The following is a 27868-nucleotide window of genomic DNA, read 5'->3' as shown; positions in this document are numbered from 1 at the left end:
GGCGAAAGAGAGCTCTGGACTAAACCCATAATAAATGAATCAGCTGTGACTTTTACTACCTGCTCTCCATGTGTAAATTACTTATTGATCATTATGCCAACCGACATTAACAGTATGAAATCCTCTGTGTCACTGAGGTAGTAAACCTGTCATGCAAATCGTAACTAAATTAATTTGGGTTTGGAAACAGCAGCAAACTCTGCTACATTTAACTCGCAGATTTTGTATGAGCTTGGTAAAAATGTCGTTTGCTCTCTGAAGTTAAAAGGTGCTGTTGTGAAAGGTCCTGTTCTGCATTGGATGGTTTAGTTTAATAATTGTCTTTGGCTGATGAGTCCAGTTTGCTTTCAAGGATTTTGTATGTTTGCTGTTCGTGAAACACTTTCAGATTCTGCGTTAAAACTGTTGACCACAGATAGCAGAAAATGGTGGCTCAAGTCAAGCTTTTAACTTAATGGCCCAGCTCTTAAAAATGCTGAGTATTCAATATTTATCAGTTATTGCTTTTTCTGTCTTTAAAATACCTGCCCTTTCAGACAGTCATTGGGGGGGGGGGGGGGGGGGGGGGGGGAAGAGAAAATGGTTACGTGGTTTGTTATGTAGTTGATGGTAAAGATTGAAATGCTGCTGATCCTTACTGCTTTTGTGGTGTTATTACCCATTAACCTTCGTTTGAAATGGGTGGCAGTGCTAGGGCATGCTCTACCTAGGGCAGCTGCTGCTTTCTCACCTGTAATATTTAACTAATGCTGAGCAGTTAACATGCTTTAATTTTACAGGTAAAATTTAAATTTACTTATTTCCTGAGGAATAACATTTCATGGTTTGAGAATTGTCAAATGCTTCAAACTCTGCTTGTTAAACTTGCTGAGATGACAAACGCACACCCTAAGTAAAGAGTTACGCAGCTGGAGGATCTAACTGAATACTTCCACTCTCTCTAAAATGGGGATTGTAATTAGTGGAACAATTTGACTACAAGCCAGTTTGAACAGCCTGGCTTAATCTAAGTAAAGCCCAAATGCTTTGAGCAAGTTTTGTCTCCCTTTTCCCAAATCAGGCTTTAATAAATAAATTAAATAATGAGATGCAAAAAGCTCAAAATAGTACCGCAGCAGTCTTGGCAGGCGTGAAAGCATCTGTTTCTGCAGGCAGAATGAAGAGGAAAACCTGGTCACCTCTTATGACAAGGTGACCTGCTTAGTGGATGTGAAAGGCTGTGGCTGCTGTCTACCAGGACTTTGGCATCATCTCCCACAGCATCCCCTGGAGAAACCAGCTGCTTGTGGCTGGGACAGGTGTATTCTTTGCTGGGTAAAAACGTGGCTGCTAAGAAAACCCACAGCGCGGTGGGGAACGGAGTCCCATCCCGCTGGCACCGGGCACACGGGGAGTCCCCAGGGCTCAGCGCCGGGGCCGGGGCTGTTTAACGTCTTCACCAACGGCCCGGCCCAGGGGATGGAGCGGCCTCAGTCAGCCGCAGGGGGCACCAAGCCGGGGGGAGCGTGGCTGTGCCGGGGGCAGGGGGCTCTGCGGGGGGCTCCGGGCAGGCCGGGCCGAGGGGCCGGGGCCGGTGGTGTGGGGGGTCCCCAGGGCCGAGTGCCGGGCCCTCCCCTGGGTCACACCAGCCCCCGGCAGCTGCGGGCTGGGGGCAGGGGGCTGGGAACTGCCCGGCGGGACAGGGCCCGGGGGGGCTGGGCGGCAGCGGCTGGGCATGAGCCCCCAGCGTGCCCAGGTGGCCCAGGAGGCCAGCAGCGTCCCGGCCGGTGTCCGAAACGGTGTGGCCGGCAGGGCCGGGGCAGCGCCCGTCCCCCTGCCCTGGGCACTGGTGGGGCCGCCCCGCGGGGCCTGGGCTCAGCGTTGGGCCCCTCACGGCCAGACAGACACTGAGGGGCTGGAGCGTGTCCAGAGCCGGGCAGGGGCTGGGGCAGGGGCTGGGGCACCAGCCTGGGGGGGCGGGGGGGTCAGCCTGGAGAGAAGGGGGCTGGGGGGGACCCGGTGGCTCTGCAACGGCCTGGCAGGAGGCTGTAGCCGGGGGGGTCGGTCTCTGCTCCCCAGGAACCAGCGACAGGACGAGAGCAAACGGCCTCACGTTGCGCCAGGGGAGGGTGAGATTGGGTGTGAGGGAACATTCTGCACCGAGAGGGCTGGCAGGCGCTGGCACAGGCTGCCCGGGGACGGGGGGTGTCATCATCCCTGGGGGTGTTCAAAAACCATGTGGCTGCGGTGCTTGGGGACATGGTTCAGTGGTGGCCTTGGCAGTGCTGGGTTAACGGTTGGACTAGATGATCTTAAAAGTCTTTTCCAACCAAAGTGATTTCGTGAACAAGGTGGGTCTCCATCCTCTTGTTGCATGCCCTTGTGGCAGTCTGCCTTGATAGCTTTCCTGTGTCCCAGCTCTCATCCCAGCTAGTGATGCCCCTGAGAAGTGTACAGCACCTTTCTCTCTGCTTTCCTGTGAATCATATTTGCTTTTTGAGATTGCAGCTCTGTGTATTCAAATATAAAAGGGCTCTGACATGACCTGGGCTATGGGAAGGAACCCCATTCACTGAAGTGCTCTATGGTCCTGGCACTTCGAGTGCTTGGAGGGGCTCTGAAATAGGGTGTGAGTTTTAAGATTTCTGAGGAAGCATTGTGCAGACATCATTTTTATGGTTTTTGTCTTTGAAACCACTGCATGTGAATCTTTTGAAGCCCATAGTTAAAAGAAGTCTGTAGAGTTCCACCACGGAACTTCTCTGCTGTGTCAGCAGTCGTTGCAAGTCGGTTAGGTGTACCTGGCTGCTTTTAAACTGAAAAAGAGACCAGCAGCATGAGTTTTTGTTTATACCTTTGCATAGATAATTTTAGCACAAGATCAAACTGGTTCCTGAAAAATGTTGTCAGTGGATTAGTATCTTTGTATTTTTCATGTGTCAAAGAGGAATTTATTATCGTGATTGCTTTACTTCTTACTCCTTGTTCTGTAAATTATCTCTGACAAATTTAATTGAAAGCACAGGGGATGAGAGGAAGTTCCTAACCTTGTGATGCATTGTTGTGTCTGTGGTTAGGTCTGGGAAACATTCAGCTTGAAATTTCCCCCTTTGAATAACCTGCAGTTTGGTATTTATTGGTATTAAATAGCAGAAAGGGGTACTAGGACACCAAGATCACCCTCAGTGCTATACCCATGCGCATTCATCAGCCCCACGGCAGGGCTGACAGCTGTTTTGGGCCATGAATAAAAGTGCAATCAAGAGGAAAACAGCCTTGTAGATGTGCAAGTTACACTGGCACCTTGAAATCCTTCCCACAAACACAGAGTGTGGCTGGACGGACAATGCAGCAGTGTTTGAGTGTGCTGGAGGGAAGCACTCGACTTGAAGTGGGTTATTGCTTTCTGCTCTGAAGGACTCTGCGTAAGTGGTTCTGCTAATCCTTCCTGATAGGGTACGTCAACGTATCACGTCTTAGTTTCAGCAATTTTAAGGCAGGAATGTTTTTTTTTTTTCTTACAGAGCTTAAGGGTGCTTACAGTAGGTGGTCGGTGTTTCTCTTATAAGTAGTGTTTTAAGACATCTTTGTTATGAGTAGAGGTAACTAAATGAAAATGTGAGAAGCTAACTGGGAAACTGAAACGAGGCAAAATCTTTTCCTGTCCTGTTTTTCTTAATCAACTAATGTGAACAGAGCAAAATTCTGCACAGAATTCCTTGTTAGTGCAAATGTGCTTTTCCTATGGCTTTTACTGGAGCAAGGAAAGAATTTGTGATGACAAATCCTAAATAAGATGGTAGGGTTTTTTTAGAGACAGTTAGCTGAGAGGTGGCCTGTAAATCATGCTCAGCGTGGTAGTGAAGTGAGGGGTTATTTCAAAACTTTGCATAAATAGTGTTGAGCCACCGTCTTTGTTTTTGTGGTTACAAATCTGTTGGGAGCAGATGGACTCTCATTTTTTCCCGCTGCTGTCCAAGAATAACTCGTTTCTAAGTCATTTCAGAGGCAATAGGAAAGGTGCATTATGGCAGAGGTGGAGATGGAAGCAATGATTTTTGCAGCTACGCCTTTCCTCGAGGAGTTTAGCTCTTTGCTGGGTGGCTGCAAGCTCTGCAGACCTGCCCCCCTGCACTTGAAGAACACCCACAATTGTGTTTTTTCTGGATTGACCCCAGTGTTCCTTAAACAGTTTGCCTGCTGGATTTGTTGTTTTGTGGGGTGTTTTTTGTAGTTTGGTTTTTTTTGTGTTTGTTTTTTAAGGGAGAGTTTCTTTGCTCTGTAGTGATTATTAAGAGAGCTGTATGTTAAGATGCTGCCTTACTACAAGAAAAGAAAAAAAAAAAAAACCCACATGTGTGCATATCCGCCTCTGCAACTGAGAAATCAGTAGGCTGGCAGTTGTGACCTTCCCTGCACTGCCAAACTATTTCATAGACACACACTCAAGAGCTGTGTATCGTGTAAAGAAATGCTAACAGATCTTGGATTATAAAGATATTGTAGCAAGGCTGTTGCTAAGGCTGCACTGACATAAACCATAAATTCTGTACTATGTGGCAATGAGTTTATTGTTTCCAAATTTTCAATATTTATTCCAAAAATAAAATGGTTTCTTATAGTCTTTGCTTGATTAAAATACACCCAAAAAGTCTGTGCTTTGGAAGGACTTTTTTCCTGCTGCTTCTTCCATCCCGGTAAGGAATCAAGGCTTGGTGTTTTAATAGCCAAGAATCTCTTTTGGTGGGTTAGGAAATATCTGGTATGGACTGTAAAATTTATTGTGCAGATGCATTTAATAAAGCATAGCAGTTTATAGTGGCTAAAACCACTCTTCTGATATTTAAAAATCACTGCCAGTTTTCACCTCCTTGAGTTTGGAACTGTTGAGTTTCTGGATGTCTTTCACATTTATTTTCTCAGGCTCTTAAATAAACTTTGTGGTGCTTTGAGTGGCATAGGTTTACTTCATTCTTGCAAGAAGCTGGTGGAAAAGCTTAGGCTAGGTAGTGGAGTAAGCTGAGTGCAGTTAAATCGATCTGTGCACTCATTAGAGAGTTTTCATTTAAGGAATTAAGGTGATTTACTTAAATCTACGTGAACTCTGGCCTTTTTTCCCTTTGCTAAGCCAGGCAACCAGCTGCCTATTTATGTGTAAACTGGTACAGGGTGACTTCCTATCTCATGGGTGTGAACAGCATGATATCAAAAGCTGTTATTTCCTTACGGGAGCAACTAAATGAGGGATTTGTAGAAGATTCATGGAGTTGATCAAATTTGTTGACTCTTTCAGAGGAATTTCATCAGCTGTTTAACTTCCCCCAATAAAACTCTGTGTGCTGGAGGGTTTGCATAGATGGATTTTTTTATGCTTGCCAAATGTGTGGCTGTATTGCACTGACCTTATTAACCATGAGCATTTCTGGTGCTGAGTTGAACATACCAGGTTGGTGCTAATATATAGATGTGCTAGAGTTGTGTTTTGATAGCGTATTAATCCTTGAGGAGCCTTAGAGTTCAATATACTCTTCTTTTTTGGCCTTTTGTTTACCATTTTAATGTCAGATTTTTTCATGTTGGTATGTAACCTATTTTGGCAGCAGTGTGACTGGGTTTGGGGGCGTTTCGAGTAGATGAGCCCAGCATACTGCTGCAGCAGAAGCACAAGAGGAGTGAGAACACGTAGCTGTGTGAGCGCTTGGTATTTGCATTTTTAGTATGTAAATGTAGTCCTGCCTAAATTTGAGTCATCTGGATTATTTTTGAGTTTTGTTCTACTTAACAAAGGGGAACTTCTCCAGGAAGCTAACTGTGTACATCTGCCTTAATTAAATACTTGAAGTATTCAATATTTAGCTCCTTTTTTTCCTACTTGGTGTGAAATTGCTTTCATTAAAAATGAGTCAATTGAGGAAAATACTACTCATGCTTTTGTGCAAGGGGTTACAAATCATTCTTTTTCTCACTGTGATTAAGAATTTATCACAACAATCCATGGGATAGAGGAACAGCCGGCTTGAACTGGAAAATGTAAGGGAAGGGGAGAAGGACTGATATACTAAGTGTTTATGGAGGGTGGTTACAATTCTGTACCAATACATATATGGAAACGAGAAGTCTCTGTAAAAGCAGAAATTAGAAGACAGGTTTTTGTTCCCATCTTTCTTTCTCCTGGCTATTGGCAATTGTAAGTTTTACGTGTTGGTTTTTTTACGTTACAAAGGTAGGTGCTCATTTCCAGTTGCTTCTGCAGGTGCTGAAAGATGTTCAGTGGGAGGGGGACAGAGCTGGAAACAAAACTAGACTGTAGTCAAGAATCAGCAGTGAGCTGGATTCACCTCCGTGAGCCAGCGGTCATTGTCCCTGGCTGAATGACAGTTCACAATCTTTCAGGTGTATGTGCTGGAGGGACTATTAGGAAAGAGAGCTTGTTTGGCTGGAGAGAATATGCCTGGGAGAAGAATTCACTGAAATGAGGTAAAAAATGGAATACTCTAATCAGATTTTAGAAGATTGTACTGACGCGAAAGGTTGGGTTATTTTATTATTGGTGCTCTGTGGACTTCTCCATCTCCCCTTAGTTAACAACTTGTCTGTCCCCTCCTTAAAGCCAAATAATATTTACATGCTTTTCAAATCTTTACAGTAATGCACGTGAGGAAAAGGACATTTTTGGGACAGACAGGATATCCTTGTATGATTTAAACATATATACTTCTAGGGGACCACACTTTCCTCATCCTCTCAAGTTTAATGTTCAGTGCTTACAAGGGCTTCTATGGATATTCTATTATTTGTATTATTCATGGTGTCCTTGAGAACAGTTTCCTTATTAGCATGTTTATCAAGGTATAATTAGATTACTGTCTTGCCTGAAAATTTGTTTCATTAATAAATAGGCTATCTTCTTCCAGGGTTTTTTTGGAACGCTTAGTTGTCATATGCTACATGGACATGTCACTGGTGTCAAGAAGCAGAAGAAAAAAATGTGCCACTTGTTGCATTTTATTGGGTGTAGGAGCTCTTGTGTATATTCAGTAAAAACTGTTGCAGCAACAAATTGATATGCACAAACCCAGGCTGCCCCAGACACACGTTCCAGCCTGGTTTCCTCTTTGACTATCGATTCCCTGCTCTTTGCATGACCTTCTCCGTGTCGCTTGAGTCAGAAACCTGCTTTAAAAAGTTAGAGGCTGCCCTTCTGTAGGTTCACAAAACTCTGTTGGGATCATGGGACACATTTTTACTATTTTAGTGAGCTACACTTGAGGGTCTGTGCCCAAACCTTTACACCAAGTTGTTTTCTAACTTTTTTTTTTTTTTGGAACAATTTTCCCAGCAGGTAGCACTGATATGTAGTAGCTTAGAAATTTTTGAATGTCAGGCAGGAAATAAAAGGAATTATTTCTATCCCTCTTAGGAAAGTGGATGTCTCAATATTTTAATTTTCCTTTTTTTGCTACAAAAATGACTGGTCTTTGACTTGAGCTTTTCTGTAAATGCTACTACCAGGTACTGTGCTCTGCGTTTGGCCTAGAAATCAGCAGTGATGGAGGGGCACAAATCTGCAGCTAAAACAGACTTTAAGCATACTTCTTGAGGGTTCAAATGGAGAATTTTGGGGTGCAGTACCTAGGAAGAACTGGGCAGCAGTTTCACATGTAGCATTGGGAAGGGATTACTGCTGATGATTTTACTTTTCTTGTAGGGACTTGGGTTTTTGCATGTGTCTTAGCAAAGTGCAGCAGGATGATGGTCCTCTGCTCCATGGGGATGGTCTTAAACTCCATTTATTTCTGATTTCTGTTGGCTGAAAGGTTAAGTCAGCAGCTCAACCCCATTTTATTGGCAATGGAACACACATCCCAACAATGAATGCTTCTGCCTGGATATAAATGTAGGACTGGTAACTTGAAAGCTTGTCAAAGTAAATGCTCTTCAACTGGAGGAGAATATTGATGTGTCTGTCAATTTTGAGCATGGGTGCTTTACAAATTTTAATTATGATGCCTTATTTGCGAGGTACACAGGTGTGGTGTACTGTAGTTTAAATGCTTGTACATGTGCTTAAAATACATTTTTGACTAATTGAGTGCTTCTAATTTTGGAAAGGTGCTGAAAAATCAGCTGACAAACTTTGTGTGCTAGTTGCAACTGAGTGTCAATCACAATTAACTTTTGAAACAGAAGGAAGGGTAAAATAACAAGTGAAAAGATGTTGACTGCTAAGAAAATGGATTCAAACTGGTAGAATTGAAGTGCATCTTGAAATGATCTGTAATAGCTTGTGTTAAATAATTTTTTGATAGATTATTAAGCCTTTAAGCTAACAGTATCTTGAAAAAATTTGGCTAGGTATGTGTTAAGTTGGTTTAAGGTTTTGCATGTGTAGACTCTTCCGTTACAGTTACACTGATTGTATTTTATCCTAAAATGACTTGGAAATCTTTCACATATGAATATAGATGATACCAGCAGAAATTACTAAATAAGAATGTTTTGTAGAATTTGTTATATTTTTAGCTTCTAACCAGAATTTAAGTAGTGGAACACTTTATTTTTTTAAAAAGTGACTCTGACTCTCCAGAAAGGGATGATAAATTTAAATGATAAAAGATTCTGCCCTACTCCACTCTAGAAACGTAAACAAAACTTAATGATTGGAGCTAAGGTTTGTTAAATGCAAACTGGAATGTGGACACAGATTAAGAGAAAATAAATAAATGAGATAAATTTTTTTTAATGCTTCCGGGTATATTCTGAACCATTATTTTTTCTTAGAAGAAATACTATATTTAAGCATAGGTTATAGTGTATGTCTTGTGTATTACTTGAAGTCAGGCTCAATCATCTTACGCAATGAATTTTTTTTTGATCTTCCAGTGGTAGACATTGATGGGACCTGTCTGGCTCTGGAGATCTTTCATCATTAGCCTTTGACGATCAAATAATATGCTTTCTCCTTACATTCATCTTGCAGGGTGTTCAGTTTTGGGTGATGCTGAGGCAATTTGTGTGGGGTTAAATTTGCAAGGGATCTTGGCCAAAGGTTGTAAGGATTCATTGTGTGCAAGGGTAAGAGAGGGGTTGATATATTCCTTTTTTTTTTGCTGCGAAGTTTGATGGTTTATGATATGCAAACTATTTGCTTCTGCTCTGCACTGTTGTCTCCTGCCTGGTGTGAAGCAGACAGCTTACTGCTGTAAACTCCAGCAGCTTTTCAGGACCACCAGTGAAGGATGAGATAGAGTTTTTCTAGGCATTACAAATGCTTCCAGCTGAATTATCTTTATTTCAGAGAACTAGGCCAAGATCCAATAAATCGATTTGTCAACAGATGGGGAAAGCATAATGCAACTGTTAGATTAGCTTAATAGACAACTGTTGTAGTGTACACCATCGGCGTGGCCGTTGTCTCAGGTACGGGTGTTGGATAAAGGCAGGCTTCAAGGGGACATCATGAAGTGGCCTTTTGCCATGGTAGTGTTTCTGCATGTAATAGAGGCATTGGGGAAAGTGTTTCGAAGAAAAAGAGGCGGATAATCAAGGTTGGAGTTGGTGCAGTATGGAGACAGAGATTTATGATAATATAGAGATAGTAGAGCAAAGCCACAGAAATCTGCACTCGCAAAATACTGCTTGTGTGAAGAAGATGCTCCTGTGGTGCGTTGCTAATGATGATATCTTTTATTCTTTGTTTTCCCCAGTAAATATGAATGGGGGGAAGAATTTGCAGTCGTCATGGTAATACACAGTAATGTTTACATCTACACTGCAGCTTGGCTGTTTAGTTCGACAGAGATAAAGCTGAGGTTACATGGTGAACAGTGCTGTTTTGTGGTCTTTGAGATGTGGCTAGAAATAAAGAAGTAGGAGGATAGACAGGGATCTAAATCTGGGCTATTTTCAGTTTGAGTTTAATAGCTGGAGAACCATAAGGACAAGAACATCAGGTGGAGCTACAGTGTGTTTCTGGGGCGTCCAAACAGGGATGTTATTAAGAAGGCAGTGTCTCTAACTGGTGCTTGTGAAACAGAGGTGAAATGCTGGTGTCTTTTGGGATCCAGCACAGGTTTTTGGGCTTTTTTCAGTGCTTCTGACATCAGGAAGTGGGGTTGGAAGAGGGAAATCAGCTTATTCTTCAGTGTTTCTGTTGTCTGCGTGTTGAGGTTGAGTAATTTGGTGTCTTGTGAAAAGATGTCTCCCTGGATATAATTTGCTTACTTGCAACTTTTGGATTTGTAGTGCAGGAGAGAGAGCAAACTTCTTCCATAAAGAGGAGCTGAAATGCATTTTTAGATTAAATGTCTTTGAAATTCCTCTCCTTCCCTAGCAGGAGAGCTGGTTGGGCAAGTGAAACTTTAAAGGAATAACTCCGGGAGGAGCTCCAGGCATGGCTCGGTTTATGTAAGCTGAGGAGGGGACGCATTTCAAGATCAGTGCTGCTGCTGATGCTGGAAGCAGCTGGCAGCTCCAGTGGGATAATGGCAGAGGCACCAGCCAGCCCTGAAAGCGACGACTTCAGTGGCATTCGTTTTCGGTGTCAGCAGAAGAGTGGGAGCTGGGACAGTGTGTCAAGATAGGGAATGCGATGGAGGTACTGGTGGCCAGCTGGAGAGGGGCAGTGTTTGAAAATACTTAGTTTCTAGCTTGTTGACTTAATGATTTTTAAGTCTGTAGCAGCATTTGCTCCTTCTGATCTCTTTCAGGCTGCCTGTGGTTGTTCAGTCTTCTTCAGAGCGCAGTGGCTTGTCAGATCAAGGCGCCTTTCAGGAGCAAAGAGGGATTTAGCAGGTTTGCCAGTATTAGTGCTGCAAGGAGTGACTCAGACAGGAGAGGCTGCGTTGATAAGTTTTTACCTGCTGAAATTTCTCTGAGCATCCTTTCTCAGATCTCGAAGGGCTTTCCAAGCTCTGCCCTTATCTCTGATCAGCAGCCAGGAAATCACTTTCCATATTTTTACATATCTCCCAGAGACGGGCAAAGCCAATCTTTTCCTTTGAAGAAACAGTGTTTCCCATATCAAATTAACTGTGTCAGTCATTCAATTTATTTAATTTTTTTAAAGTAAGGCAGCTCATTATCATCATTTCAACTGTACCATGGAAAATGGGATGAAAACAGAAGATAACTGATCATAGAGAGTGATTGGCACTCTTTGACCTCTGTGCCACGGTGAGATTGGCACAGTGGTGCAGAGTGACCTTGAAATAACCTGATCCTCTCTGGGAGGAAAACCCTGATGAAGGCAATGCAGAGGATGGTTATGCGAGCATTGGAATAGTGGCACATTGCTGTGAGAATGGTTGAAGATGCTCTTTGCTTGCAAAGCCATCCGGTTTTCTAGGGATTTCATGGCTGTGTGCCATTCTGTTGAGGAGCATGGCAGTAAGTGGTGTTACTGTGGGAGTTCTGAGCTCTCGCTTTCCCAACTGAGTGTTTACATCAGCCGGGATTGTAGCAAACTCCTGGAGGCACCTTAGCCTGCACTTCGTGCAGCTTGTAGTAGGATGGGAATTGCTTGAGTGCTGTTTGCTGGAACTGTTGAGAGGCATCCCTGTGGGGGTTGGGACCTTCCTTCAGATCCTGTGTCAACCCACCACCACCCGAGGAGGAGCTGTGTTCCTTCTTGAAGGAGGAGAGCTGCACCATTCAGAAGCTCTTACGCCAGAGTTTTGGAGATCATGAAGCTGTCTTCAAGCCAATGCAGAAACTAGCATGATAGCACTATGGGGGAGTAACTGCAAAAAGCATTAGGGTGAACGAGGAGTGACTTTGCACCCTTAATTGTAGAGTTAAGGTGATCAGATATGACAATTCAGGGATTATGGTGGCAGTGGTGCCTTTTGCATGAGACTGCTCATCTTGAGGACTTGCTCATCTTGGTTGTGCTGGAGGCTTTTGGACATGGGAGGGAGTCCTTCTAGACACTCAGGTTAGTTCATAGTCTTTGGTTAGGTACCTATTGCTGCATAGGTTAAGTCCTTATCAAACATGCTTTTGCATTAATGTCATTACTTTCATCCGTGTGAGACCTGGCATGTAATTAATTATATCTTCCCAGCTGTACCTGTGGTGTGGCACCTAGCTGGCAGAAGAGGGGATTTAGCTGTTACACATTAGAAATTCATGAAATAGATGAAAAGATGTTGTTTATCTGCATCTGTCACCCCCTATGTGGCTGATCACTATTCCATGCCTATAAATTAAGGCATTTGCTTATAGCAAACCCTAGAAGGATCTATCCTTTAAACTCAGTGCATTTATTGAGAAAATGAACAAAGCTAAATTGTTAATCAATTTAGGCTAGAATGCCATTGTTCTGGTAATAGGCTGTAACAGCCCTTTCTTTATTGGCTTCAACTTCAAATTTACCCGAAACAATGGCTTTTAATTGTGGTGTGCTTGAGGCAGTGCAGCAACACTTGGGAAGGAAGGCTAGAGAGGAGGAAAACTCGTTGTTTGCATCAGTCTCTAGCTTTAGCAACTTCAAAATTAGGATGAGCGACTAGGTTTTGGGTTTGTTTGGGGTTTTGTGTTTTGTTTTGTTTTCTCCTTCTTTTCTTGTTTTTGGTGCTTGTTTATTTTTAGTGGAAAGGCTGTGCTAAATCTCTCCAGACAATATGCTGATAAGTCTTCTGTAGCATTATGTCACTGCAGTCTTACTGAAAGCAAAGCAAACCAATTTTGAGATCCATTGATGACCTCTCAGAGGTGAAGACTGAATGTATTTTATAAACCAAACCAGCCTGCTTGCCTTTTCTGGTGAGTAATGAAGAAAAGGCAATCTGCATTTTCTCTTTTGTACTTCCTCTGATGAAAAGAAAAATATTCAACATGCCATTGCCAGCTTATAGTGTACCTTTAATGTTGCAAAGATTTGGAAGTAAGTGCTGCAAAATAATGTAGTGCTTAGTTGTAAGCTTTGTGACTTCTTGTACTCGGCTATTAGCAAGAGAATTGCTTTAAATTTGTTTGATGGTAATTAGGTAACAGCTTTTAGTCTTTGCCTAGTTGTGCAGTTCATGTCTCTGTAGGAACTTTGTCAGTGTATACTAATTTGTATTTGAAATATATACACTGTTAGTGTTACTTGTGTTATTTTAAAACACATGGATTTATCTGGTAATTTCCAGTACTTGGATTTGAGTTTTTACCCACGAGATACTGTTGCTTGCTGTCTGATTTTTCTTGTGTTAGTGTTGTGCTTTTTTAGAAGGGCTCCCAGAACTAGCAGGGAGTAGCTAAATACACAGAATTCTTTGGCCTAAAATATTTCTCTTTGAAGCTCTCCTTTGCGAGATCTTCATCCTTTTTACTGCTTCCCTTTTGTCATTGGACTACAGAGAGCTGAAATAGGCAGCATTCAGGGTTGGAGCCCTTTGAATATATTTGCTGTAGATTCAGCCCAGTAACTCCCCCTTTCCCCCCGTTTGACTCTTAGGTGCCACAGCACACTTGAAAATCAGTGAAAATTTTACAACAGCTATACATAACACTGTTGCCACCTGGTGAAGTTTGAAACAAGCCTGAAGTACTGTATGTATGTACATGAGTATATGTATATATTTTTAAATCTGAGTTTTGTAAACAGATCCTTGCAATTATTTTTCCACTCCTGAGGCTTTAAGTCAGCGTTATAGCTTTTTAGGTGCTAATTGCATTACCTATGCTTTGTGTATATTTTTCTACCTCTGTGTGTGTGTTTATGTGTCACAGAATACTTAAAGAACCTTGCTTTTTTGTGGTTTTTTTTTTTTTAGGGTGTAGCAACTGCTTCTTGCAAAGTAGGAAATGTAACACCGAAGTAGTACAGAAGTGCTTCTTGTAGAGTAGCACTACCAAGTTAGCAAAGGCAAAAGGAATTGATACCTTTCCATACTTTCTGGTGTCTGATTTTTGCATCTGAGTGATGAAATTATAAATATGCACAAAGTGTTTCGTAGGGCAAAAGACCTCAGAGCCTGATGGCATTGGTAGCAGGTTACCTAGGGGTAGGAGTCTTCAGAGACACAGACTCACAGACTGGTCGGTGTTGGAAGAGGCCTCTGGAGATCACCTAGTCCAGCTCTGCCAGAGCAGGTTCCCCTCCAGCCGGCTGCACAGTCACATCCAGGCGGGTTTGAATGTCTCCAGGGAAGGAGACCCCACAGCCTCTCTGGGCAGCCTGTGCCAGGGCTCTGCCACCCTCAGGGTAAAGAAGTTCTCCCTCACATTCAGATGGAACTGCCTGTGTCACAGTCTGTGCCTGTTGCCCCTTGTCCTGCCGCTGGGCACCACTGGGAAGAGCCTGGCTCCGTCCTGACACTGGCCCTTAAGGTATTTGTAGACTCAGTCCTGTCTTCTCCAGGCTAAACGGGCTGGCTTTCAGCCTTTCCTCATAAGGGAGATGCTCCAGTCCCCTGATCACCTTTGTAGCCTCTGCTGGACCCTCTCCAGCAGTTCCCTGGCTCCCTTCTAGTGTACATCATGAAAACAGGCCTGAAGTATAGCCCTGTGTATGTGAAGAACATGTCCCGCATTTTTTTTCCTCCTTGAGTTACTTGTGTATTCCCTTCCTGAGCCTTTGCTCACAACCAAAGCCGAACTATTGTGTAAGCTCTGTCCTAGTCACCAGTACCACTGTCACCTGTTGCACAGACAGCAGCAGGCTGGAAGGAGCAAGGGAGTTTGTTTGCTTTTTTTACTAGAGCTGGGAGATTAGTTTAGCTTTCTCTGTTAAATGTAAAGATAAAATTCCAGCTTCGGTTTGTTTTTAGTGCTTAGTATTTATTTCTGTCTGTCTTGGAGCATATCTGTGGGAGAGGTTTACAGGGTAACGCTGATCTGCTAATGCCCTGCTCATGCAAGGCAGTATGTGGGCTGAGAACTTTGTTCCTATTTTTCGCTTTCAGAGATGTGAAATGTGATTTATTATTTTTTTAATATCCTTTATTTGTTGGTAATGGCAGCAGCTTCTAAAGCATGGTAAGGAGTCAGAGTAACTTACAGATAAGTATTTAGCTAATAGCATATCAAAGAAGTTTGACTTTTGTTATTTTTCTAAAAAACTATATCCCATGTTTTCTTTTTACATTGCTGAAATACAATTAAATTTTGTTGATGTTGAAATGCTCTTTCCTCCCTGCTCGGAGATATGACATGGCTAGGGTTACAGTACTAATAGGATTATTATTTTTTTCCTCTCCATCGCTCTTGTTAGCATTTTGTGATGAATGATTTAGTAATTGTTTCCTGAGAAAATTGTTCAAAGAGTTTTCTGAGCAGAGGCTCGCTGAGAGCTTGGCAGATTGCATAAGGTTGTTTTTAGCTTGTGAGACTTGCTCAAGTTTCCAGAGTCTGTTTACTCTTGGTTGCATGCAAAGTGCTGTCAGTGTTGAAGTGTTGATACAGTTTGATTCCTAGCTTTTCCACAGATATTTTTAGAAAGGAAATGTTTAGAAAGGAAGAGTATAGATATTATTGGTACATCTTGGAATTTGCATCTGCTTTTGTGAATTCCTGATCAGTAGATAAGTAATTTGAATTTTCAGAGATGTTGAAGCCTTAAAATATATATGAAACTGTGTGTGTGTATATATTTATTTGTCTACATCTGTCTGTGTCTCCATAGACAATACAGATGCTTCCTGTGCTCCTGAAAACTGGAGTTGTTTCTTCACATGCTTAAGTATAGATCTCTTGCAGAACTTCAGTAACTGGCTTTTAAAAATCTTAAGCTAAATTTCTGAGGTTGAAAAGTATTATAACAAATTAAAGTGGAGGAAGAGGAAGGTGGTTTCCAAAATATGTAGGTTTTTGCCTTTTAGTTTGGATCAGTGATGAACCTTTAAATGCTTTATGGAACAGATTCTGGAAAATCATTTTGACTCAGTCAAGATATTTAAAAAAGATGAGCTGATAACATTAACAGATCACTAGGAAAAGATACAGCAAAAGGTTCTAAGATATGGTTTTATGAACTTGTGATCTTGTTTCCTTCTCTTTTCTGCCAAATTTGCTTTTGCAGAGTATTTTTGCGTTACTCTGTTTTAAGTAGGACCATTTAATTTTCCCAGAAGGCTGTGATTTGCTCCAGTCATGTGCTGACGATGGAGTTTATAACCTTTCTAGGTAGGAATCCTGTTTCAGGTGCCAGTATTTGCTCTACCAGAAAGTGGTGTTTGGGCATCTTTAGGTACTGCCTACATTTGATGTCATCCTTCCCTGGTAATTTATTTTCAATTGTTTCTGCTATACTTCAGTTATTTGTTAAAACCAATCTGGGATATTTTGACTAATGCATATGAGGAGGGAGTGTGTATCCCAATGGTTGGGCCCTTGGTTTTGTCTTCTGCCTGTGTGTGCTCCTACAAGTCTCTATGCTAAGGCAGAAGATGCAGAATTTCGGTGCCTCTTTTTTGGGAGACCAAGTAATGTATCAGATTTGCTGTTCCAGACTCTTGCTAGATCCTTCTCTCTCAGCCTTGATGAAGTGTGATTGTCTTCTCTGTTGTTCATGGTCTTTGGAGAAGACATACCTTAGTAAAATCTATGCAAAGGAGAAGTTACAGCTGCAGCCAGTAGACAGATACCTTCATTTTGTCATACAGTGTGGATGTATTTGGTTGTCACATTTCAAGTAGGAGTAATGGAAATGTGAAAGCAGGTTTTGCACGGATTTGCTCATTCTTCCCTTTGCTTGTATTCATGCTCATTACAAGTAATGAGCGTTTCAGCTAATGAGAATGAGTGTCAGTTTCCTTCATACCACAACAAAGGGTTAAGTGTAGTTTTGAAATCAGTTGTCAACTTTTCATGAGAACACTCTTCTGAGCTCCAGACTGGGTTTGCTACTGCATGTTTGACATCCCTGCAAGCAGTGTCTAGGCAAATGCAGTAGCCTAGAATTTGCACTGTGCAGTGGTTTACAGATGTTGACAAAAATGAGTTCTTTGCTGGCTTTGATCCCTTCTCTCTTTCAGTGGCATCTTAAGTTTTTAATGGTTTTTAAGTGCTGGTGTTCAGTGAGCATCCTGGAATGAGTGATTGCAACTGTACTTTCTGCTGGTCATAGCATCATAGAACCATTTAGGTTGGGAAAGACCTTTAAGATCGTAGAGTTTAACTGTTAACCCAGGACTGCCAAGGCCACCACTAAACCCCATGCCTCTCGGCACCACATCTACACATTTTTTTGAACACTTCCAGGAATGGTGATTATACCACATCCCTGGGCAGTCTGTTCCAATGTTTGACCACTTTTTTGAGTGTTTTGCTACTGTCAAGTTGTCACCAAGTAATTATAGGCGCAAATGGGAAGGGATGTTCATAGGGTAGTCCTGGTACTGTCCCAGCAGTGGGGGCAACTCAGCTCTTTGTCAGCAGTCACGTAAAATGGGATGAAATGGGTGTGGGAACATGCTACCGAAGGTGGGGGATGCCTGGAACAGCCATGCTCTGACATTGTTCTGAGTTATGTAGCCCTTGATGCATGAGGAATTAAGGTCTTATTTTGCACTAGAGGGTTACGGGGGCCAATCCTCCTTTCAGGAGGTTGTCCAGGACTTTTTGAAGAGTCAAATAGAGAATGGGTGAGAGGTCTCACCATGGATTTTATCTGAATGTCATGCAAAAATATTGTAGTTTGTCTAAATATATTTTAGGAATAATTTTAGCTTTTACTTAGGAAATTACTTTTGCTGGTTATATGATATATACATATATATGAAATATGATTTAAACCATACCATCAATTTGATAGAGAAACCGTTATCTTGGCTGTTGTTCTTTAAAGACGGTTATCAGAAAGCACATACAGAGAGCTTAACAGGAGAATCCCAATTGCCTGATTGGTTTTTGTTGCATTGTTGTTTTGTTTGTAGTGGCTCTTAAGTAAATTACAATCTGACCATGGCCTTCTGAATTTAGGAAATCCTTCATGAATGTTTAATACCATTAGAGACTAATGTTTGTCTTTTTTATTTACAGACTCACTGGACCTTCAGGGTATGTCACGGATGGGCCTGGAAATTACAAATACAAAACAAAATGCACCTGGCTCATTGAGGGAAGGTGAGTGTAGTAAGCATCTTGGGTTTTAGTGTTGCTTATTGTGACTTCTAGGTGACGATTATCTCATTAATATTAAACTATAGTAATAAATATCTCATTAATTTATCATTGAGTATTTTTAGATCTTAAGATTCTTTTTTGCTGTTCTTAGAACTAGATAGGGCAACACTTAGTTCATAAAAATCACAGAATCATAGAATGGTTTGGATTGGAAGGGACCTTAAAAATCACCTAGTTCCAACCCCCTGCCGTGGGCAGAGACACCTTCCACTAGACCCAGTTGCTCCAAGCCCCGTCCAGCCTGGCTTTGCACACTAGTTTTTCATGGTAAATAAGGTTTTGGTTTTTTGTGCAACTGAGACCTGCAGATTGACTTCTGAATTAGAGGTTTGCTGTGTAAAATACCCTTCACATTGAAAATGCATGTGGAAAATAAAAATAATTGCATTTGTGTAAATAAATGAAGAATTACGGATTATTTAATTGTTATCTTAGTGAGCCATTCAGATGTTGTCGTTCACTATGCATGAGACTTTTTGGCCATATGAAAAAAATAGAGAAAACTCCATTAAAGCCCTTATTCATGAAGAATCAGTTTCTATAATGATGCACTTCAGATGCTTATTTACTCACTAGGCCATGAGGACTTCAGAGAGACCATTGGCCTTTTTTGCAGAGGTATTCTATACTGCAAGAAGTCCCTCAGACCTTTTCCCCTCATTTCCCTACCCTTTCTGTATTTGATCCTTATATTGCTTATAGTAATTCCGTACAGAGATTTTTAGCAGTAGCATATTTAGTGCATATTTTCTGACTGTCAGCTGACTGATGATACAGCAGTTCAGAGCATCTGACTTGTTACAATATGTTTTTCATAGTACCAAGCTGACGCCAGGACTGTAAAATCAATTTGTTTAGTCTCTAAAACTTTACATGGTCAGTTATGAAGTTGTGTGTTAACAGCTATGTGTTGTCACATTCCATACTGTTCCCTGAATCTCTAAGCAAAGAGGTTTGTGAATTGGAACAAGTCATGTGAGAGCATGAACTTGCATTGAATGCCTGTAAGATGAGGTCTCTTGGCATCTTGGAGGATCAGAACTTGCTAAAAGCCCAGACTACGCTTTTCTTTAGTCTTCTCTGTATTTTGGTGAGGTCTGAATAGCAGGGGGGGAATTGGTATTCACTTCATCTCCTTCAGACATTTATTTTGGAGGAGTAAGTTAAATGCCTAAGCTCCCACGATACTCAAAGGTGAGGGCTAAGCTGTTCCAGAGAGCTGTCTAGAACACTGAAACTGGGAGCCTAACACTCACTGTTAACTATGTAGGCAGCCCAGTTCTTTAATGTGGTTAAGATCAGAAGTTAGATGCTGTAAGTGGCAACACTTCTTCATTTTTGTAGGTAATAAAAATACAACTGCAGACAGTTTGGAATTACAAATAATTAAAAAATGTTTTGCAAGAGTGTTATTACAGTCAAACCAGCCTCAGCCGTTCCAGTACAGCCAGTTTAACCCTCATAACTCCTTTTCCTAAAGGATAATGTGACTCATATTTTTATCAGAAGTGAACTTCTGCTTGTGGGTCCCTGATAATGCCACCATAACTGCCCTTCAGCCTTTGTTTGCTAGTGCTGAGAGGCTTCCTATAGGACTATCACTTTGTGGGGTTTGAAGTGAGCTCTTACTTGCTGTAAAGAGATGTGCAAAACCGTTCCTCCTCTGTTCATAGGCAGGCGTTTAAGTCTGTGTCCTTTTCCTGCTTCTGGTTGTTTGTACCTTGCTGTCAGAGAATGGTGGTAGCAGAAAGGAGATAATCACGGCAATTAAAACAGCTGAAATATGCGCCCTTGTGAAAATAGCCTAAGCTTTCTGCCAAAAGGGAAATTCCCAGAGAGATTTTGACTTGGAAAACAGCATCTGCAAAGCTGTTAAATTCTGCAGAGTGCCTTCACCTTGTGGCTAGCATACTGGTAGGTGGGGCTTTTGAGGTTTGCAAGTAAAGGTACAATCCAAATGTGCAATTGAAGGTGCTAGGTAAATTCAGATGTAAAATAAGTCATGTGTTCTACCCTGTACTCATTTCCTTTTTGCACCATTCCTGATGCTCCTTGGCTGGTCTATGCTGTGTCCTCATCTCAGGGGTGTCTTTTTCGTTTTTTCCAGGAGCATGAGACAAGGTAGTTGAGATACGTCCAGCCTGAGGAGCCTATTGGAGGCAGAATCTGTAGCCATGTCGATTCTGCAAATGAGTGCTGTCTGCTAATGAGTTGTTAGATGTAGCAAAAATAAGCTCGCTCTTTTTGTTCTTGGTCTAAAGCTTTTATTGATTAAGTATTTCTTTCTGCACTACAGCTGTCAGGCCGTTAAAATAAAAGCAAACCCCCTAGAATTCCATAGGCTGCTCAGTTTTGAAATGAGTACTCTTTGTACCTTTTCTTTAAGCGAGACATTGTCCTTGAGTTACACCTGCTGCTCTTTTCCAAAGACCTGGAGTAGAGACCATTATGCCTATCAAAAATATTCTTTTGCAGAATAACTCCGAAGAATTCCCCTTCTGTGGGAATTGCGGGCTCTATGGCAAGCTGACATTTTATTAATTTATTTGATTTGGATGAACAAGGATTTCATCTGAACCCAAGGGCAATGCTGTTGAGATCCTAATCACTTGCATCTATCCTTTCAACACCTACAGCTGTGGGTAGGAAAAAGCAGTGCAGCTATAGATTCTTTTTATCTCAGGGTCCAAGCAGAATGTTAGTGGTGTTTTCATCCTGCTTGAGCCTGAGTCCTAAACTAGATACCTGCTGTGGCTTCTGCATCGTTCTCTTTGCATGTATCTTTGCATATTCATGGAACTAATGGTATCTAAATGTATGTTATTTGGTTATGGCTTAGGGGGCATCTTTTGTATACGGAGTGATGGAAACACTGACCAGTTTTGGTGTCTGAACTACTGTTTCTGTCTCCGCATCAAGGAAATAAAACCTTTGTCCTGCTGATATATCTCAGAAGATCAGGCCCCTTGATGGTCGTCTTGTGACTTAGGAAGTCAACAGAGTAGATGCTTCCTGAAGGGTAGCATTAACATTGGGGTGTGCTGGGCCCACTTTATTCAGGTGGGAGGTAGCAAGTCTCTTCCCAGGACTTCCAACTTGTTCATTCTCAACTGGTCCCAATATTTTTGCATCTGCAGAAGAAAACCAAGCACCCTTATTAGTGTTTGTAAGGAATGAGGGGCAGTGAGTAGTTAGTGCATCTTGACAGCTAGGTAAGAACTGCCTTTTGGCAGAAGTTAAAGCCTCAGGGCCTCCCGTCCTGTAAAAGATGGGTCTCCCTTGCATTCTCTTGATCTATTTATTCCAGCTCCCAGAAGGGTGCAGAGCAAGTAATTCCTTTGGTTAGCATCCACCAAAGTCGTTCCCCGCCCCCCCCCCCCCCCCCCCCCCCCCCCCCCCCACACACACACACTTTGGAGAGGCTTCCCTCAGGAGGGCCATCTGTACTGCAGAAGTAGTAAAGTAATAGAAGGATTTCTGCCAGCTTCTGGGCAAATAAATAATCTCAGGCCATCATAATCATATCAATCTGCAGAAAATTCCTTGAACAAGAAAAAGAGCTCTGGTAAGCTCCCTGATGGTGGTTGTGATTCTTCAAATATATTGTCCATGTAGATTTTCGTTGCTTACCCTTGCAAAGCCCTATCATTAGGGGATTCAGTACCAGTGAAGAGCAGAGGACTGGCTGCACCTACTCTTCAATTTCTGCCATTGGTGGAGGGGAGAGGTTTAAGAACACAGTATTTCTGACCATAAAGAATCTGTTGCTTAACACCAGGGGAGCATGCACACCAAAAAAGAAAGCTGCAGCATGTTTGATGCTTCTACAGTTACAGTAAGTCACTCAGTTTAAGTTGTTTAGAGGAGAAGAGGAGAGCTTCACACCGGAGGAGTTTGTTGGAAGGACTTTGCCGTTTGTTGAGCGGCTAATTACAAAATTTTAATTATTTTTTTTTTATAGGCCAAACACAATCCTCAGGCTTCGATTCAATCACTTTGCCACAGAGTGCAGTTGGGACCACTTGTATGTGTATGATGGAGATTCAATTTACGCGCCCTTACTGGCAGCTTTTAGGTAAGTTCCCCTTGGTAAGAATCTAGGTGTACGCAATGATATTTCTTTAACTTGGAGCCTGGATCAAATGTAGCTTCTAGCAATATAAATATGTTCCAGTAATTGAAATATTTAATACTGCAAATACAGCACATATAGCAAGTATCCTTTTGTGCAGTCATCATCAGCATAAACAATTAAGGAGTTGTTTTTGCTTTTACAATGAACAAATGATGTTTCTACACTGTAATGTGTAAGCATTATGTTTTCATTTCCAAATCCTGATTATTTGAGAGACAAAAAAATTTTTGTTATCTGGTTGAGCTTGAGATGATTTGGTATGCAGGCTCCTTCTAAAGTAGAAAACTGCCCCATTTATTAGGCTTAAACATGACTTAAGTTCAACTTGTAGTATGTCAATACTGACAGAAGGCAAAAGCCAATCAACATTGCAGGCATACAGCTCTTTTAGAGCTATGTATATCCTTATATACCTTAAACTTTACATTTTTAAACTATTTGGAACGTGTTTAGAAACAATGATGGGTCAAACAACCTTATAAAAGCACGTGTAAAAATATCTATTCTTCTAATGGATGACTGAGTTTTGCCTCATCAGGCTGCAGTGGGAGGCCACAATTTGTGGATACTGGTTAACAGTCAACGTTCCATGAAGAACCATAGAATCATTTATGTTGGAAAAGACCTTCGAGATCATAAAGTCCAGCCTAAAAGTAACTTGTGCATTTATGTTCTTTAGTCTTGCAGTGACAAGCACCACCTTACGTTTTGTATTCTTTTAGCTGAAATTAGAAAAATAATCCCAAGTTGTGTATGGAAAAACTAATGGTTCCCTTTGGACTCTACTTGTTCCAAGTGGCTGATTAACTATCTACAAAATTAACCTTCTGCTGTGCTTCCTTTCATTTGTGAAATGAAGTTCTAAAAATACTTTGTTTGTTCTAAAAAATCCTTGTAATCTCTATGAGAGAAGAACAGCATGGGAACAACAAGTTGATAAAAAGAAATTGAAAACACCACATGTTTTTTCTGTTCTTCAGCTGAAAATGCAGAGTAGTTTTGTAGTGTAAGAATGCTTCCTGTAAACCTTCAGACTCACCTAAGGTCAAAACAGGACACAAATGAATTTATTATGTTACTCTCACTGCATCTGGAGAAGAAACCTTCTCTCTTCTAAAAACCTCCAAAAACCTGTGAGTGTAGCTTGGAAGCCCTCTCCTGGTATCATGTACTGAATTGATATGCAGGAAGAGAAAGAAATGTCATCTTTGCTCACAATCATTTTGCTCTAATCGAGCTAATTTTTAATATACTGTTGAAAAGGTGAAATGATCATGATTTGTGCCTGCAGTTTCTTGTGTGTTTTCCAAAAATTAATAGGCTTTTTAAATTGAGGTTATAAGTAGTTCACAGCATTAACAATTACGGTTCAGATTTTAAAATCATCTGTAAATCACTAGGAAGTCTGTGCCTGAGGACAAGCAAGCATGAGCTTAATACAATAACATTTTTGAGGTAGGAAAATTATTTTTTTAATTGCTTCTTTATATGACATTTGAATTTCATCTTCATTAGTAGTGAGCTGTTGTGTTCAGTAAACCAAGTTCAGGAAACAGCAGATGCTTGTAATTTTGATGAAGTGCAAAAAAGCACCTGTTGAAAAATACCTTTCTCTGATACAAATGCACTAGAAATTTTCAAGAGCAGTGTTCATGTTTTATCTCTTTTCTTGGCTTATGTTAAGTTTTAATATTAACTGTAACTGTATTTTACTGTTCACTATTTTTGCACCATGCCAGGGGATTTGCAAGACTGAGTTTTGTATGGTTGGACACTAAACTTTCCGAGTTTGTTGATAAACACTGTAAATTCTTTCCTCTCTAAAGCTCAGATTTTGTTGTGTCCCTGTCTTTTTACAGCAGTTGCCTGAGCCCTCACTTCCTTCACTGCTTTCCTCTTGTTTTCTTGACCTTCTGATGCTTACTTATGTTTGTTTACAGTATGGTATTTACCCTGAATATAAGATGATCTTGGAAATCCTCAGTGCTGGACTATGGAGAAACTTTAAATTGGTTTTATCAATTTTTAACTGCGATAAATATTTGCATAATGCAAACATTTACACAGTCCAAGTGTCTTCATAAACTGTTTACTAAACTCCTCATAGTCTGAGCGCCCCTGGGGCAGTGTGGTCCTGTACATGAAGCTTTTTTTTCTGCTAAGCGGGGTTAAAAATATTTTTGCTGGTTTATATCTGTGATCATAGGCAATGTGAGACTGTAAATGTGCCACTTCAAAAATGAGATAAACACATGTGGAGGAAATGGAAATCGAGCGCATTTGTCTCCACAGAATGAAGAAATCTGAAGCAGACAAACTACACTCATCATCTGTAAACTTTGTTGGTTTTGTTTTATACTTTACTCTATGTTAAACATTTACTGGAGCTGCTTTTCCACCTTTATTTTCATTTTGCACTCGTCGGGGCAGGGTGGTTTCCTTTTCTAAACCAGTCGTTCTTGTGCAAGACCTTTGGCTGTGGCCCCACACTTGGGCTCTGGGGGCTGAGACTGCTCAGAAGCGCCCCATAGTTGCTATTGGGTTGGCTGATTTTGGCTGGGATAGAGTTAACTTTCTTCGTAGCAGCTGGCACAAGGCTGTGTGGTGCTTAGTTGCAGGCTGGGGTTAAACCATGACACGGATGCCAGATGGTGCTTGCTGTGCTGTCTGCTCTGTCATGCCTCCATGTGAGCTCTTGTACCCTCAGAAAACAGGAGCAGCTCACCTTCCTTTCACTGTTTGCAGGTAAGCATGACACTTGTATACCCAGATTTGAGCTAGGCACAGGATGTGGGGTGAGTTGCATTGGAAGGGACCCTGGTCTGATTCCTCACTCACAGCAGGGCCAGCTTCAGAGTGGGATCAGGCCCTTGCTCAAGACTTTGCCCAGTCAAGTTGTGAATTTCTCTTTAAGGAAGGAGATCTTGTTGATCCTCTGGGCCAGTAGTCCAGTGTTTGGCCACACTCACGTTAAAAAATAACAATAATAATAAATGAATCTTGAACTAATACCTAATCAGAATTGCCTTTGCTTTAACCTGTGTCTGTTGCCACGTGTCCTTTTTCTGTAAACCTCTAGTGCTATTTCCTCTGTAATCTCTCCGTAGGTAATCAGAAAATCATTTAGGTTGGAAAAGACCTTTAAGATCAAATCCTGTTGTTAACCCAGCACTGCCAAGGCCACCACTGAACCATGTCCCTGAGTGCCACAGCTACACGTCTTTTAAATATCCCCAGGGATGGTGACTCCGCCCCATTCCTGGGCAGCCTGTTCCAGTGCTTGACATCCCTTTTGTTAAAGATGTTTTTCCTAATATCCAATGTAAACCTCCCCTGGCGGAACATGAGGCTGTTTCCTCTCATCCTATTGCTTGTTACTTGGGAGAAGAGACCAAATAGATTTCACCCCATCTTCAGCCATCTCTCCTCCAGGCTAAACAAAGCTCACTCCTGCCTCATCTGTCATATGGTTGTCCCCCTTCTGTTTTTTTTTCTTTGATCCCTCAATTCTTTGCCAGAAATTGTCACCCACAATGCTGCCATGGACACAGGCAGAGACTCTCTCTTTCTTCTGCTTCATGCTCCGTGTCCTTCCTGAACTAACCTGCAAACCCTGCTTACTCCTCATGATCAACTTGTCTTATATTGCGTAGAGCAAATGATCAACTGATAACAGCAGGGGGGATGCTAATAAGGATTAATTATAGTGTGAAAGGTACAAAAAACATGTTGCATTGGTACTATTTGTGTTACAAGTAAATCCAGAGGAGCTAATCAATTACAGGTGATCTTATACAGACCTACAGGAAGAAGTAGGTCTTCTTCTTGCCTCTGACAGGTATATGCAGAGAAAGAGGTGCAGGTGTACATGCTGTTGGTAAAGAAGATGAAGGGACCGTTTAATGCTTAAGGCTTACTGCTCTGTTTGCTTCAGGGTATGCGTTGGGTGTGCTTTGCTGATGCGTGTAACCGTGTTTTTCCTCTGTCAGTGTTCTTACCCTCCTGTGATGGAGCCGGCACTCAGCACATCATCAGCCATCACCTCCCAAATCAGTTTTTATTCCACTTCCAAGGATAGGGGATATATTATATTACAACCCAGTGCTGGACTGTGTTGCAATACGGTCATCATGCACACATGCTCAGTTCAGTTGACTTTTTGTCCTCTAAGTATTTATTATTTTGCTCTATTTGTTTTCTTTGCATCCACAATAACTTCTAGAGCATTTTTTTTTAAAAAAAGGGATTGGTATAAGGTGAAGAGCAAATGTATTTGGGGTTTTCCTAGAAATGTGTCTACTGAATGATGTTCTCTTGTTCACATTCACTCCGTGACCCCATCAGTGAGCCAGCTGATCCTTGGACTGTGTGAGAATTGATTAATCAAAATGTCTTTGTGATTAAAAGTCAGATTTCTTAGGGAAATGTAAATTAATTGTATCAAAACTGCTTTTGTTTGCTAAACCTGTAATCCCCTTCAAAAACACCACATCAATGTGACAAGGTGGACAAAGAGAGTTTCAGTGTAGAGTTTTAAAAAGATAAATCCTCTGAGTTAATTCAAGGCCTATAAAGGAAGCTTAGAGCAGAAAGTTTTTTCAGTTCTTCACTTTCTGGGTTCTTAAACTGTTTCTGATGGACAGAAGAATGTTATTTTTCTCTTTAGTTCAAGTATCTTGTACTGAGCTTCCTGGGTGTTGAGTGATAACAACAGTCTTAGGTTTTAAAAAAAGAAAAAGTATTTTCACCATGGCTGATAGCATGGTCTGTCTCTCCAGGACTGGATACTAAAATAACGTTTGAACTTTCAGAGTGCTTCTTCACGGTAATGAAAAAAAAAGTTATTACTTCTTTTGAGGCTTCTCAGTCCATATTCTTTTACAGTCACACTCATCATGTGGCATAATGATTAAAATTACTGAGTGGCTAATGAAGCACCTTTTAATATGTGTATGGTTTGTCCTTGTTCTACTGTCTCTGGAAGGAAGAGTATCACCTGAGATTTGAGGAGGTTTTTAGGGCAAGCCCCCTTGATCTGGAGGGCTCTGCGGGCAGGGAGCCTTCCCCTGTGCTGGGGCTGCAGCACCTGGGTCTGCCAGTAGTGCATCAAGGGGAGATGGCGTCAAAAAAACTTGTACTTCGGGATGTTGCCAGCTCTCAATGATGAGTCTTCTTTTTTTATTATTATTTATTTATTTAAATAAGTGTCATTGTAATTGCTTTGTTTCCTTAAAAATCCATGTTTAAGAGCCATCTTGCTGCACAAGAATCACAGCTTTTCCTTTAAGGGATTATATTTGAGATGTCTCCTTATACCCCGCTCCACACACCACCCCCCCCCCCCCCCCCCGTCCTCCCCCCCCCCTTTTCTTTTTTGGCATTGATTGATTTTTAGTCTCTTGTAATTTCTGTGTTTTGGTTTGTCTTTATTCTTGTAGTTGTGCATATAGGTGAGGTACATGGACTGTTTTTTAATAAGGGATAAATGATGTTATTTTGCATACATGTGTGTCTAGATGGATGAAAATATTTAAAAATTTGAGGAGAATTGTTTTGCATTGTATTTTGATATATTGGGAAGCCAATGTACTACGGATTTTTCAGTATCACCTTTATCCTTTCACTTCTCTGTGATCTGCA

General features: G+C 41.5%; 1 protein-coding gene across 1 annotated transcript in view; it reads left to right on the top strand.

Moving 5' to 3' along the window:
* The window catches only part of ATRN (attractin), a 157050-nt gene that overhangs the window by 17752 nt on the left and 111430 nt on the right, over nt 1-27868 (top strand). Inside the window, 2 exon segments of the mRNA XM_055794613.1 lie at nt 17950-18033; nt 22055-22168. Of these exon segments, the coding sequence (XP_055650588.1) occupies nt 17950-18033; nt 22055-22168 (198 nt within the window).

Source organism: Falco peregrinus, chromosome 2 (assembly GCF_023634155.1).
Source record: "Falco peregrinus isolate bFalPer1 chromosome 2, bFalPer1.pri, whole genome shotgun sequence".
Lineage (NCBI taxonomy): Eukaryota > Metazoa > Chordata > Aves > Falconiformes > Falconidae > Falco > Falco peregrinus.
Note: the sequence above shows the minus strand (reverse complement) of the source record. Positions and strands in the feature narration are given on the sequence as shown.